The sequence below is a fragment of the Astyanax mexicanus genome, chromosome 10, assembly GCF_023375975.1.
Source record: "Astyanax mexicanus isolate ESR-SI-001 chromosome 10, AstMex3_surface, whole genome shotgun sequence".
Classification (NCBI taxonomy): domain Eukaryota; kingdom Metazoa; phylum Chordata; class Actinopteri; order Characiformes; family Acestrorhamphidae; genus Astyanax; species Astyanax mexicanus.
Window position 1 is genome coordinate 36,855,987 of NC_064417.1, and position 15,269 is coordinate 36,871,255.

Consider the following 15,269-nt stretch of genomic DNA (forward strand, 5'->3'; position numbering starts at 1 on the left):
AATATGCCAGCAAATTACCTGTCTGGGATCTAAATGGCCTGTTGGTATATGAAGGGTTAATATTTTATTGAACTTTCCAATGTCATGATAAAGTAAAGTCACACCCTTCACCCACCCTCTATTCACAGGTGCTCACTGGTTCCTGGCAGCTGCTTCAGGAAACAAGGCCCACTTCATCACACAGTAAGTTGATGTAATTTCTATTAAATCTTACATTTTGTCTATGCTTTAGCTGTATTGATTCCAAAAGTTCTATATTTATTGCGGTTTTCATACAAATGTAGAGCTTTTTTCATGGACTTGTGCAATTCACCTAACTAACCTTATATAAATCTATTGAAAAGTATGTGCAAAATTAAAAATATATTAATCTAAATTTAGCACAGATGTAGCTTTCCACAAACATAGGCTTTCAGTGCACTGTGCACACATGAACTTTGATCAGCCAACCAAGCAGTATTTCCTGCTTCCATTCATTAAGCATAGAATTACAGCCTGCTTGAGTCTATTCATCACAAAAGCTTTATTGTACAGGTTTCAGTGAGCTGTGGTCTTTGCTAAGACTTGTATTTTATTGCCTGATTGCTGTTTTGCTTATGTATAGCAGTTAAGACAGGATTGCTTCAGATTAATCTATAAAGGTCATTGATTTTAGAGAGTTTTCAATGAGAAGTGCAATTTACAGATTTAGTTAATCTACTTTGTGTTTTAAGAACTTTGTTCTGTTGACTACTGATGATTTTTGTTTGTCAATACTTTATATTAATCATAGCTGCGTAAAAAAGTTGCTTAATTCATGCAGATCTGTGTAGCCTGTGCCTGTTCAGTGTGTATAGCTGCACATCAGATTGTTTGCATAAGTTAAGTAAAAATGACACCGTGGCATGTTACTCCGACCTTAGCTGCACAGAAGTCCTCACAGAAGTGTAGTAGGCCCAAAATATTATAAATACATAAGACTGTAATCGCTCATCAAGTACTACATTCAGCATCTCTCAACTAAGGATCTGGATTTTGGTCTATTTTGCTCTTTTGTTCTATATTTTCAAAACTGAAGAAGTGTGACTCAAATGACCTACAATAAATCATTACAGTTCAGCATTTAACCCCCAGTTAGAAATTAAGAAATGCAATGGGGAAAACTGAAATGAAAGCAAGGGAAACAAATTATATAGAAAGTCAGTTTAGTTGTTTAATATATCATTATAGTTAAAATTATTTTAAAAAAGTTATTTAAAGAAATGTTAATGATGACTAATGAAAAAGACAGCGTCTAGTAAGATCTGAGGTTTAACAGTATAAACGAATGTGGAATCACTATTTGAAACACGGCAGACCACAGTTGCCCTTCCTATTTATGTGTTGTAACTGCTTATTAATGTAATGTAATATCAGAAAAAGGGACTGGAATAAAAGTTAAGTATTTAACTACTTTAAAGTATTGACAGTAGTTTATTCTTAAATGTACTATGAAAGTAAAAGTTCAGTACTGTGTTATGTAGTTACTACAGAAAGCAGTTGAAAGTGAAAGGCAGAACTGGAGCAGCGAGGGCTGAAATTAGGAGAAAACATGTTTACTCCAGTAGATACAGATACAGCATTTTTGTAAAGTATTTATACTTCCTTATTTTATATCGCTGGTTATAACCCTATCCACCTATCCGCTACTTAGAAGTCAGGCTTCCTGCATCTTTTCTGCGCATGCGTACACGAGTAAGGCGTGCATATATCGCATTCAAGGTGAAGCTCGTGCGTCCGGTCACAAATACCTGTGCATGCTAGAGACGCATCCTTTAACAAGTAAATACAGTAAATTAGCCTGAACTATTATCACTGTATTAAAAAAAACTATATAGGTTATTGAACGCATCAGTGGCAATCAAAAATGCACAGTACAGAAATGGGATCACGTGCCTATACTGTATATCCATATTTTCCAGAAGAGCTCCCCCATTACAGTTGACCTCTTTTCTTAATCTCCTACTTGCTCTTGTATTTTCTCTGTATCTTTGAAACAAATGTCATCTCCATTGCTGTTAACATGTTTAATTTTCTCTGACAAACATGCTTCTTGCATACAGAAAATGTAAGATTATTAGCTAAATAAACCAGCTAATGGCACTTATCTTGCTCCTGCCATTAACACGTGAAACCCTTATGTGATATCCACGTGTAAATCACAATAAGATATTTCAGCCAAGACGGCCACGTCTTTCTTCTCGATGTAGACACATATGTGAGGGTATACTGCTGGATAAAGAGTAAGGAGTGCAAAGCTGCACGTACAATCGCTGAATTGGCTCTCCAAGCTGCTCTCGGTTTTCAAGCACACCGCAAACATTCGCATCCTCCAGCCTGCCTTCACGTTATTTTGCTTCCTGCCTGTATTGCGACAAACCCCGCCTCCTGCATGGCGATTGGCTGGATGGTCATTAAAATTCATTTTTGATTTTGGAATATTTACACTATTCGCCTGTTATATATAATAAAAACACAATACACATTAGCCGATATCAACACAGAAGAAATATTATTAAACCCAGAAAATCACCCTGTTTATTGGCAGCATGTCTAGCCCCTCAAGTACTGTGGAAAGTGCAGTTTTCTGCGCCGTGATTCGCTGGTAGTATTTACTCTTGCACTATGATTGGTTAGTAGTATTTCTCTCTTGCTCTATGATTGGATAGCATTTCCCTCTTCGGCTATGATTGGATAATATGCAAACATATATCACAAATTAATTAAATAATTAAAGGGAAATAAAAAAAAGAGAGAAGACGGCTTTTGCTACATTGATAGAACGCCACATTTTTCCATCGCCAATCTATTGAAACAATGTTGATCACTGAAGTCTGAATTGTTTTATTTGTGCACATCGAGTTTACATTGATTAACATAAATTCAATGTTATGGTTTTATATGTATTGTGATTATTAAACATTACTTATATTAGATATGTCTTGTTTGTATTATATTCTTAGAACCTGTACTGAGTTCCTGTAGTGTAGAAAGGGACATTTAAGTAATAATAATTATTTAAAGGAAGTTATTCAATCATCAATGTTAAAAGATGTAATGCAACCAAATATAATGTTTGTTCAGTGTCATTTGCTATCAGGTGAAGTTTTTATATTGTATTGTGTTACAATTATCTCAAAGAACTACAGTAACATAATAGAAACGCTTAACTTTAAAAGGGCTACTCACTACAATGGGCCGTATACAGTCCTACAGTCAGTCCGTCAATTCCAGCAGCCAATCCAAGCGCAGAAGGCGGGACTTGACGGAAAACAGGTGGGAAAAGAAACATTGCCCCCTCCTTTCACCGTTTCCATTCTTTCAGACGGACCCCGGTCACAAAGAAGCCTCTCCAGCCTGCGTTCACTGTCGGACTGTGGAAATAATATGGCAAGCAGCTTCTCCAGAATTTTGTCCTCTAAGAGGAATGTGGGCATCCTGTCTCTGGTGGGCGCTGGATCTCTGACTGTGGGGCTCCTCCTGAACAGAGAGCAGCATGTCAGCGCAGGAGCGCCGGTCCGGAGAGTGTATCCCGCCAGGTGAGCAACTTGAGCCAGTGCATATTTATAGGCTTTCTCTGCTGGTGGTCTGCAGCTTCCAGAAGGCTCAGATCATCATAGAATTCATCTCAGAAAATGTTACAATTTCTTTAATAAACAACATACTGAAGTGTTTGGCTGATTCTAAAGTCTATCAATATTGTTTTAGTGCTTACTGCGCAATATGCACGTTCCTCTCTGGGCTTTAAATGAACTTGGAATTGTAAACCCATTATCCGGGGCACAGAACAGTAAAGGAAATGTAGCCGCAGGCGATCGATTGGTTTGAGATCTCCCCGGTTCATATGGAACGATCCAGATCGTTCACGGCAGCCATATGTCTCCGATGCAAATTCCTCTGTAAAGCTCGAGGACTCCATGCTGCAGCACGCTGCTGTCACGACGTCTCAAACCACCCTAGGATGTGATTAATGAATGCCATAAGCCATGCGACTAAAAGCTTCCAACCAAACTATCCAATTATTAAATAAACATAAAACACAATTTTTGCATGCAATCATTTTACACTGACACGTCATTTGATTTATTTTATCACCTATTTTACCACACAATCCATTTTACCAGCAACAACCATATGTGACTATGCTGGGTAATAATGTCTTTGCTGGCATTATCCATAGGCTCTGTCTATACCTGGCTCATATGCATCATATGGGCATCATATGACTCATAGACAGCCTATACACGCCCTTCCTTTTCATCAACCCCCCTATGCACTTGCCTTCTTTCTAAAAACTGCACCTTCTATTCCCCAACAGTGCGGAATACCCAGATTTACGAAAACACAACAACTGCATGGCCAGTCACCTGACACCTGCTGTATATGCTAAGCTGTGTGACAAAGCCACTCCAAATGGATACACACTGGATCAAGCCATTCAGACTGGAGTGGACAACCCAGGGCATCCCTTCATTAAGACAGTGGGGATGGTGGCAGGAGATGAGGAATCCTATGAGGTTAGAAGTCATTCCGCCCACTAGGCATTAGGTGTTAGGCTGAGAAAGTGAAAATATGTGTATAAAACTCTACATCCCCTAATTAGTGATTTCACAAGAGAAAGAAAAAACTCTTAATTTTAAATGGGAGTAAAATAAAGCACTAAGATTTGAACTGGTGCATTCTTTATTAAACACTCATAAAGAAGTGCTTTTAAACTATGGTGTCTGAGGTGGCTATGAGGCATGATTATAGCCACATGTTGTGGTAATTTTGCAGATCAATATGGGTCTATTAATTTCATCACAAGAGTTTTTGGATATTTGTAAATGAATCAGATATATATGCAGATATATACAGTTCCACTGGTCCTTTCATTGTGAACCATTTATCGCAGTGATAAGAGGCCAGTCTTAGCCATGGTACTCACACTGAAGAAAACAGATCTAAAGTGAAAATTTATTACAACTCAGTTGTAACAATTGACTATATTTCCTTCTTTCCTAGGTGTTTGCTGATATTTTTGACCCTGTTATTGTGGAGAGACACAATGGCTATGACCCGCGCACTATGAAACATCCCACTGACCTCGATGCCAGTAAGGTAGCTAAAACTGCAAACTGCTGTTATAATTTTACTCTATTTTTAGTAATAATTCAGTAATTAAGTATATATATAAATATATAATATAATGCGTCTGTCATCAGATTCGCTCAGGCCAGTTTGATGAGAAGTATGTACTATCATCACGTGTGAGGACAGGCCGGAGTATCCGGGGCCTGAGTCTTCCACCTGCCTGCACACGAGCCGAGCGCAGAGAGGTGGAGCGGGTTGTGGTCAATGCTCTGGGCGGCCTGCAGGGTGACCTCTCCGGCAAATACTACAGCCTGACAGACATGAGCGAAAAGGATCAGCAGCAGCTCATTGATGTGCGTAACTGATACATTATACCTTACAAACAGCAGTTTTACAACATTCATGGATGATTATATAATAGTGTTATCTAAAATATATTAACATTTTATTTATGTTTCATATATACTGTGTGTTGAACACTGTTCCCTGGTTTATCGTTTTAGTTGTTGCAAAAAACATAAAAGAAATAATGCATTGAATGTACATGACTAATTTCTACATACATATTATATGAGCCTTATTCCAAAACACTGTACGTTCTCTATCAAAACTTCTTATTATCTTGTGTTAGTAAGAAAAGGCAAGACAACCACACCTTGTGCTGGAAGCACAGGTGGAACGTAGCCTTCTTCTTTAATCCATCTTTGCAGTGAACACACATACACACTAATGAATTCAAACACACACACACTCAGGGCGCTATCTTACACTCTGTGTGGGGCAGTGCACAGACCAATGTGCAGGCCAGTTGTGAAGAAGTGATACGCTGTTAAAATACCAATCTGTCAAAGTGACATGATACAAAGCGACAATTATTTAAGAAAAAAAACACACAAGGCGTGTTTTTTGTGTCCTCGTGATATAAAAGACACACTGACACGCTTTTGACACACGGTTAAAGAATTGCCTGTAGATCACTAAACTGGAGCCCTCAATGTTTATACATTCAGTAAGACAGTGAACACATGTGTCCAGAGCGGGGGGCAGCCATCACTGTAGGGCCCAGGTGGCAGTAAGAATTATGGACGTTTCTCAAGGCAAAAGTGCCAACCTCTGGGTCTGAGTCTGGGACTCGAACCCACAACTTTGTTATCAATAGCCCTGGGCTTTATCCACTAAGCCACCCAACCTACATAATTATTTTTTTTAATAATACAGAAAATGTAGCAGTATAAAAGGTGTCAATGTGCTCAGAAGAGAACATTAAGCTTGGCCCCTATGGAGGCAATGTAGATATATCACAGGTTCATGTGCTGCATAGCAATGAAGAGGGTGGTGCACCGGCATCTTCCTCTTTCTCTCGCTCTCTCTCTCAGAAAGCATCAGCATTCTGCAACCTCTGGGCACAGATGGCGTATCTGCAAATTCATCTTTAATCCCAGTGCCACAGTGGTGCTTTCACATGTTAATGACTACCAGTGCTAATTATTTAATTTGTGTCAAATAGGAATTAACATATTCTGTATACATTTAAAGACACCCGCCCTCTAAACAACAGTATATAAGTATCTCCTGTTTCCATGGCGACATGACATACCTCTCTGTTTGGTCCCACAGGATCATTTCCTGTTTGATAAGCCAGTTTCACCGCTTCTGACGTGCGCAGGAATGGCGCGGGATTGGCCCGATGCTCGAGGCATCTGGTAAGTGTGGACCTATAAATATTACACGCCATATTCTATACGTGCTCTATTCTTGGTATGGCTTTCAGATCAGCAGGACTAGGATCCTGAAAGTGGGGGGAAAAGAATGCTTTAACTGCTGAAGCTGCTCACTCTCAATATGACTTTCTGGCCCAGATATAGCTTTCACGCTGCAGCCACTTCCTCTGTTCACTCTTCCAAGATCGATCAGTCACGTCCTCAGGACAGCAAGCTCTCCTCCATTATTTATCCTGATTCTCTGTTTGGCTTTCTGCTTGCCTGGGCAGCCTCTCTTCATCTCCCTTGGCCTTCTGCTCATAAATTAGCTTGATTAAATATCAAATAGCTTTTGTAGGTGAGAGTGCATTACAAATATGAAATCAAGACAGAACTAATAGAATGTAATGGAATTAATGCATAGAAATTGTTTTGACAACCTGTCAAAACCTGTTTTGCCTGTAAGTCTGTTCATTGCTTTGAATATTTTGTTTTATTAATTACATTTTACATATTGATTATATGCCAATACTTATTAAGATAATGTATGGACTAGTAAAAAGTAAAAATAATAATACATTGAATGTACTTGACTATTTTCTACATATACAATATATGAGCCGTATTCCAAAACACTGTACAACTTCCAGCCATCCTTCTGGTTATTTTTTTATCACACACAAATTGTGATAGAAATATTTATTTCATAACACATCACAATGTACTTAATCACATTGCACTACTTTTAATAAAGAATTAGGATAATGTATTGACTATTACTACACCAAAATGTAAGTTCTTGGCTGAAACCAAACCAAACAAAATGTAAATTTTGACAATCATTTACTGAAATGTGTTTTCTCACAGGTGTTTATTAATTTCATCTCAAATTTAAATAGTGAATACAAAAAAGTCATTAGCTACAAGACTATGGTGTAAAAATATATAATTGTTGGTCACTGAATATTTTTAGCATCCCAGCAAACACACCAACAAAGCAGCTAAGGTAAATAATTTTACCTCAGCAGTGCCATTCTGGAATGTGAACTTAACACCACTGTCAGAAAAATCCTAATGTTAGAGTAAGCACTTCAAAAAGACTGCAAAGTAAATTAGCCATTGTTTGCTATAACTTGTTTTTTCTGTCTTTTCACTTATTTAGCCAAACACCATTGAACCCTATGTCCATTAAAATTGCTAGATATTTCAAAAAATAAAAAGCTACAGTTTTTGCCTCCAAAAATCTTCTTTAAAGAATCATCCTCTGAAAGGAATCATGTGGCATTTATGGTCCATTACTCCAAGTATTCTGAGTAGGTTGGTTGCTACAATCCATTTGACATTGAACATGTATTTCTTTAGTAGCTTTGTGGCTATTTTTAGCCATAGGCTTTCACTACCACGCAGTTCACTGTATAATTATGTGTAACACTTCTGAAACCTCTAGGCACAATAATGAGAAAACGTTCCTAGTGTGGATTAATGAGGAGGACCACACTCGGGTGATCTCCATGGAGAAGGGGGGCAACATGAAGAGGGTCTTTGAGCGTTTCTGCAGGGGCCTCCAAGAGGTGAGCTCACCAGTCTCCCTGCTGGCTCCCTGGCAGCTCTAAAGCAACACAAGCTTCTATTATTTATTAAACAGAGGTCTGGGACGGCCACTGCAGCTGTGTTTAATGTAGCCTGGAGCAATGGCCTTTTGTGGACATACAGTAGTTGTAAACATACTGTCCTGCAAAATGTACTGGTGTATTAGTGTGTGTGTGTGTGTGTGTGAGAGCATGAGTATGAGAGGTTGTTTTTTTAGAGCTGAGTGTTAGATTGGCGCATTTAAAAGCTGCATTATAAAATGATCAAAGACTGACTCTGAAGTAATTATTTAGCATTTTTAGAATGCCTTTCCATGTAATAGTTCATTTTTAACTTCCTGTCACAAAGATCATTAATAAATGGCAATTAAATAAACTGTAAAAGGAGCTATTAGACAGTTTAGCTAATGCAGGAGTGGTGATGCACAATTACACTGTGCATCCTTATAGGCAAGTCAGTTGACTCAAGGACCATCTATGCCATGTATCTGGGAAGTTATTTCCAGTCATACAAGACCAGCTTTCAATCTGTTTGAAAAGAGAGAGACCAAAATACTGGAAACACAAAGTTGGATAAACATCCAACTAAATTACTGATCAAGTCTGATATAAGCCTCATTAACAGTTTGTTGGCTCCATTATACACAAAAAACATGATTTTTCAGCTTGCTGTGGCCACTGCACCTGCACAGATCTCCACAGCGACGCGGGGCTTCCCCACTAGGACTTAGATGCACAACCAGCAGTATGTTATCTCTAAACGTCAGTGGCTGGTCTTCTCATTAATATGCCTTAATGTGCCTTAAGTAAGCAAATAGTGTTTGTGCATGTTGTGCATATGATCTTTTTTAACTTTTTTATAAGAAAATATGTATACGTCTATGTAGAAGTCCTGATTTATGCAGATTTTCTTTTGCTTATCTCATGCATTTTCAGTTGATTTCTTAAAAGCATTCTCAGTAACTGCCTGTTGCTGAATGTTTGCTCTGCTGTGCTCAGGTTGAAAGGCTGATTCAGGAGAAAGGCTGGGAGTTCATGTGGAACGAGAATCTGGGTTACATCCTCACCTGCCCTTCCAACCTGGGTACAGGGTTGCGTGCTGGCGTCCATATTAATCTGCCCCGCCTCAGCAAGGTATTGTCTTACAAATGTATTTTTAAAGAATATTTGAGTAACTCTTTAAAATGTGGAATGGATCAAAAGAAATAGTCTTAATTTTTCTAGATTAAATATTTACAATCATTATATTAAGTATGTAGTTTTTTGTGCAACAAAATGTATCTGCCACCTGTGAAATACTGGTATGTGATGTGTGTCCCTCTGCTGCAGGACGCTCGCTTCGCCAAGATCCTCGATAACCTGCGGCTGCAGAAAAGAGGCACTGGAGGAGTGGATACAGCAGCAGTCGGGAGCACCTTTGACATCTCTAATCTGGACAGGCTTGGCCAGTCTGAGGTAAATTAAACAATCATATCTATAATGTATTATAATGTACTGGGGAACAAATAGACATACAGTATTTATATATTGACATTATATGTCCACATATTTGTGGACACCTCTTCTACTTAGAAAAGTATTGCCAACAGACAACTGGCCATACCCATGATGTTCTCATAAAAGCATATTTATCACAAAAACGACAACATATTGCTGATAAGAGCGGCACACTGTATAATTTTATCTGTTATAGCAATATGTACATCCACATTCACATTGCAATGTTATGTAAAGCAAAATTAGACCATATCTCACAGTATCTCAGAAACACGAATACACTCCTTACATCTTTGAAAATATTATATTAGACCTTTAAACAGGACAACACTGAAGATTTTACAATTTGACGCAATAAATGTGGTCAGTGTGACAGTGTAAATTTGCTGTGCCCTCAAAATAACTCAACACAGCCATTAATGTCTAAACTGCTTGCAACTAAAGTGAGTACAGCCCTGAAAAAGTAAAAATGACCAAATTGTGTCAAAATATCCACTTTCCTTCCCTGGTGTCATATGACTCGTTAGTCTTACAAGGTATCACGCATGAATGGAGAGCAGGCCTGTGAAAACTGAAAACTGAATATTCAACGTGGCACTTCGTGGCAAAAAAACTCTCTGAGGATGTGAGAAACAGAATTGCCGCTCTTCACAAAGATGGCCAAGGCTAAAAAATATTTTTTTATAATTTAATTTCTAATTGTTCCCATTTTCTCCCCAATTTACACGGCCAATTACCCAACCCACTCATTAGGACTCCCCCTATCACTAGTAATGCCCCAACACCAGGAGGGTGAAGACTAACACATGCTTCCTCTGATACATGTGAAGTCAGCCACCGCTTCTTTTCGAGCTGCTGCTGATGCAGTATTGCTGAGCAGCCAGCCTGCTTGGAGGAAAGCGCAGCGACTCGGTTCCGGTACATCAGCTCACAGACGCCCTGTGTTGTGGACATCACCCTAGGAGTGATGTGGGTAGAGAGCGCCATCTACCCACCCGGAGAGAGCAGGGCCAATTTTGCTCCCTCTGAGCTTTGGCAGAAGGCTATAAAAACTAAACTGAGATACAGCACGATGGCCAATTTCATACAGCAGTTTGTTTGCAGTTATGTTTTCCAACATAATAAGGACCCTAAATAAACTTTCAAGAAGACAACTGACTTGTACAGGAAGCTAAATGTAAAGGTGATGGACTGGCCAAGCATGTCTCCAGCCTTAAACCCTATTGAGCATCTGTGGGGCATCCTCAAACAGAAGGTGGAGGAGCACAAACTCTGTAATATCCAACAGGACTGTGATGTCATTATGGAGGAGGGGAGGAGAATTACAGTGGCAAGCTCTAGTGAACTACAAGCCCTGACACTGACTACTTTACATTGTATCAAAGTGTCATATCTTTAGTGTTATCCCAACAGGAATAACAAAATATTTACAAAAATGTGAAAGGTGTACTCATTTTGTGTAATACTAGTACCTGATACAAAAGCGAAATTCCCATTTTCCCATTTCTTAAGACATATAGGCTTAATATTATTTATTCCACTCAAATGTTTGAAATATAGGTAGCTTTATTTATATCATTTAAAAAAAAAATCGTTTTTTTTCTCGTAATATATATCGCAGAACACAATGCAGCACAATGCCAAATTTTTAAATATTATGCAGCCCTATTGCCCACTTCTAAGTAAACATAATGTGTGCTTCTCTGTTCAGGTCCACCTGGTTCAGACGCTCATTGATGGAGTGAACTTCTTGATCGAGTGTGAGAAGAGGCTGGAGAAGGGCCAAGACATCAAGATCCCTGCTCCAATCAGCCAGTTTAAGTAGACTGAAATGAACCTCATCCCTTCTCCATCCCCCCTCATAACGTCATACTGAAATTATGATACTCTAAACTCCATCTCATTCAGCATGCGTTTTGTGTGTTGTGTCTTTTAAGCTCCATTCCTATTGTACAGCGGGGGTGAATGTACTGTACTTCATGAATGCGTTCATGTGACATTAATGTTGAGTCACACACTACTGTCATTTAAACTGATTGTGTTGCAATAAAAGGAATTATAACTATTTCTCAGCATTGTTTGCTCTGGATCACAAAATCATCAAATAATATGTATACTGTTGAAGGATTTTAAAGGCATGTTTTACCAATATTTCTTTTAATAATTGTCATGCAAAAACCTTGAATCATCATGTTTGTTATTTTTTATGATTTGATATAATGTAAATCTGGCAGTTGTCCAATGATTGCTTATAAGGTTTTGTTTTGAGCTCACAAAGCTTGTGTAGCTGTTATATTAACTTCAAAGCAAATATATTGGCCTGTTGATATATTGTAGTAGATTTATTGGTGAAACAGTCCTTTAAACATTCAACAAACACTATTAAACTTAAAAACTTTTTTTCCCCACTAACAGCCACACATGTGGCAGACAATATGTTGGGAAAGCATGTAGAGAGGCTGGAATTGGGAAACCAGCAGAAAGTCTACTGATCTGTGGGTGTAATGTTGCTACTGTACACTCATTACACCAGGATAAAGATCAGCTCACAAAAAGCCACTGCCATGTGACTGAAGGCAGAATTTATCCGACTCCATTGTGTTAGAGCTCCACTGAGCTCTTTCCTTAACACACACACACTCTCTTCTTAACACACACTCTCTCTCTCTCTGTTCATTGCCAAGGTGACATTGGAGATGCCTGTTCTTAGACTCACTTTCCTTTTTTTGGAAGTATGTCACTTGCAGGGGTTTCAGTTACGTCTGTTTTACAGAGACTAATGGAGTCAGGCCTCTGGGCGAGCAGGCCATAAGGTCTATTCAGGTGTAGGGTGGGATCTCCAGCTTGTTCTATGCAGATACACTATGTGAAAAAGAGTAAGTAGCATCTCAGTAGGAGAGTAATAGTAATAATAGTCTGAAAACAAAGGCACAAAACAGTGAGATTATTCTGCGGTGGAACAATAGACTATGGTGACCTCGTGCAGTGATGTGTGCTGTGTTAGACAGTATTCTTTGCCTCTTTAAATTTAGCTGAAAATGTTTTTTATCTATTATATTTATGTTCTTATAATAGCTCATTAACATGCGAGAACAAATGAAATCCGCTTTTCAGCTTGAGAGTAGACTGAGGTCTGTTGCCATGGAAATGTCTTATGGCAATCTTAGTAGTGTCAGCGGCATGGCTCACAAATCCACAGGGTGTGATTTCAGTGTGTTCTCAGGTCTCAGTTTGGTTCATTTTTAAATAACTACAAAGAGATTTTACATGGTGTAGATTTTATACTTTTATTTTATAAAAGTATTTATATTTAAATATATCTACATATATTTAGTTTGAATATATTAAATCATACAAATACCAGCAAAATCCAACCCCAACATGACTAACACAAAAAAAAGACCAGTAAGCTAACTGTAGTCTGCCTGAATGAAACTCAATGCACAGCCCATTCTATAGGCAATCCCACGTTCCCCCCTTTTCCAGTTTCTGGGCCTGCATTGTCTGCCAGTTTCTGAAATGAGCTCAATGGACCCCTGCCAGTAATGGCTTCTGCAGTATTGAGGCCATAGTCAGGGAACACCATGAGTGATCAGCCTGCAAAGATGCTGGTGCAGACCCTTTGGCTGCTTTATCACATGGGGCCAGTTGGTGTTAAACTCAGGGGCCAGTTGGTCACTCAGGATGTAAATATATACATATATGTAAATTAATTTATGTGTGTGCGTGTGTGTGTGTGTTGAGGGGGTTGGGAACCCCAAGCATGCTCAGTAGTGGCCCCTTTTCTCTTTGTTGGGGTTATTAAGGCGACATAATCTGTTTGGGGGCTGGGGGATGTGTGTATTAGTTATAGGTTATAGGTTTTGTTTAGTTCGGTTGTGGTGATTCATCGTAATGTTAAATTAGGCCAGGGACCCTGTAGGCCAGTCCTATAAAGACTCATTACGCTGTTAGTCTCACATATGGAAGAAGGGTGATGACAATGAGGTGAGGAATCCATGGGCTTTTTCATGTATTTACATAAATAACTAGCTTATAATTATAAAATATTTTTAAATGAATTCTGCATCAAAGCTTTTCTGCATCAAAGGGTTTTTACTATTTCTGCCCAATTTCTATGCTGCTATCTTTCTTTTTTGTACTTTGCATTATATATGCACAGAGAATTGTGAGTAACCAATGGCCACAAATGATACAACATGTCTGTCTTTCACATGTAAATAGTCCACCAACAGCAAATTGTGGGCAGTGTCCTTTGACCACTGATGAAGGACTAAAGGATAACCAACACAAACTGTAGACAGATGATCTTAAACATACAAGCTTTTCTCTCTGACTTTACATCTACATGAGCATTCAAAATCTCCAGCAGCACTGCTACATCTGATCCAGTCATGGCAGCACACACACAATAAAATAACACTTCACCTCCATCATGTCAGTGTCACTGCAGTGCTGAGAATGATCTACCACCTAAATAATACCTACTCTGTGGTGGAACTGTGGGGTCATAGCCAAGAGGGAGAACAACTGGATAAGGAGAATGAGTATGAAATTAAACAGGTAAACTTATTATACAAATTATACAAGTAGATTGGCTTTCATAAGCATGTAAATGCTTTTGGAGCTAAACAATGGATAATAGATGTGTATGTGTATATATATATATATATATATATATATATATATATATATATATATATATATAGATAGATAGATAGATAGATAGATAGATAGATAGATAGATAGATAGATAGATAGATAGATAGATAGATAGATAGATAGATAGATAGATCAAATTCTCTAAATACATTAAGATACCACTTCAGCTTCTGAATCAGTTTCTCTGATTTTGGTACTTATGGGTATATATTTAGGTAGAATGAACATTGTTGTTTTATTCTATAAACTACGGACATTTCTCCCAAATTCCAAATACAAAATATGGTAATTTAGAGCATTTATTTGCAGGAAATGAGAAATAGCTGAAATAACAAAAAAGATGCAGAGGTTTTAGACTTCCAAAAATGCAAAGAAAAATAAGTTCATATTTATAAAGTTTTAAAAGTTAAGAAATGAATATTTGGTGAAATAACCCTGTTTTTTAGTCACAGTCAGTTTTCATGCGTCTTGGCATGTTCTCCTCCACCAGTCTTACACACTGCTTTTGGATAACTTTATGCCACTCCTGGTGCAAAAATTCAAGCAGCTTGGTTTTCAGTTTGGCTTGTGATCATCCGTCTTCCTCTTGATTATATTCCAGAGCTTTTCAATTTGGTAAAATCAAAGGAACTCATACTTATTAGGTGGTCTCTTATTTTGTTCCAGAGCTGTAAATATATATATATATATATATATATATATATATCAAATCCTGATGCATATCCAAAAA

General features: G+C 38.2%; 1 protein-coding gene across 1 annotated transcript; it reads left to right on the forward strand.

The window, feature by feature from the left end:
- The first annotated feature begins 89 nt into the window (after positions 1–89).
- On the forward strand, positions 90–11,944 carry ckmt1 (creatine kinase, mitochondrial 1). Its single transcript, XM_007234325.4, has 10 exons — positions 90–183; positions 3,344–3,557; positions 4,337–4,535; positions 5,023–5,118; positions 5,223–5,444; positions 6,709–6,794; positions 8,239–8,362; positions 9,380–9,514; positions 9,710–9,835; positions 11,589–11,944. Exons 2-10 carry the CDS (start codon positions 3,406–3,408, stop codon positions 11,700–11,702), a joined length of 1,254 nt encoding a protein of 417 aa, XP_007234387.1. The 5' UTR covers positions 90–183; positions 3,344–3,405; the 3' UTR covers positions 11,703–11,944.
- The last annotated feature ends 3,325 nt before the right edge of the window (positions 11,945–15,269 follow it).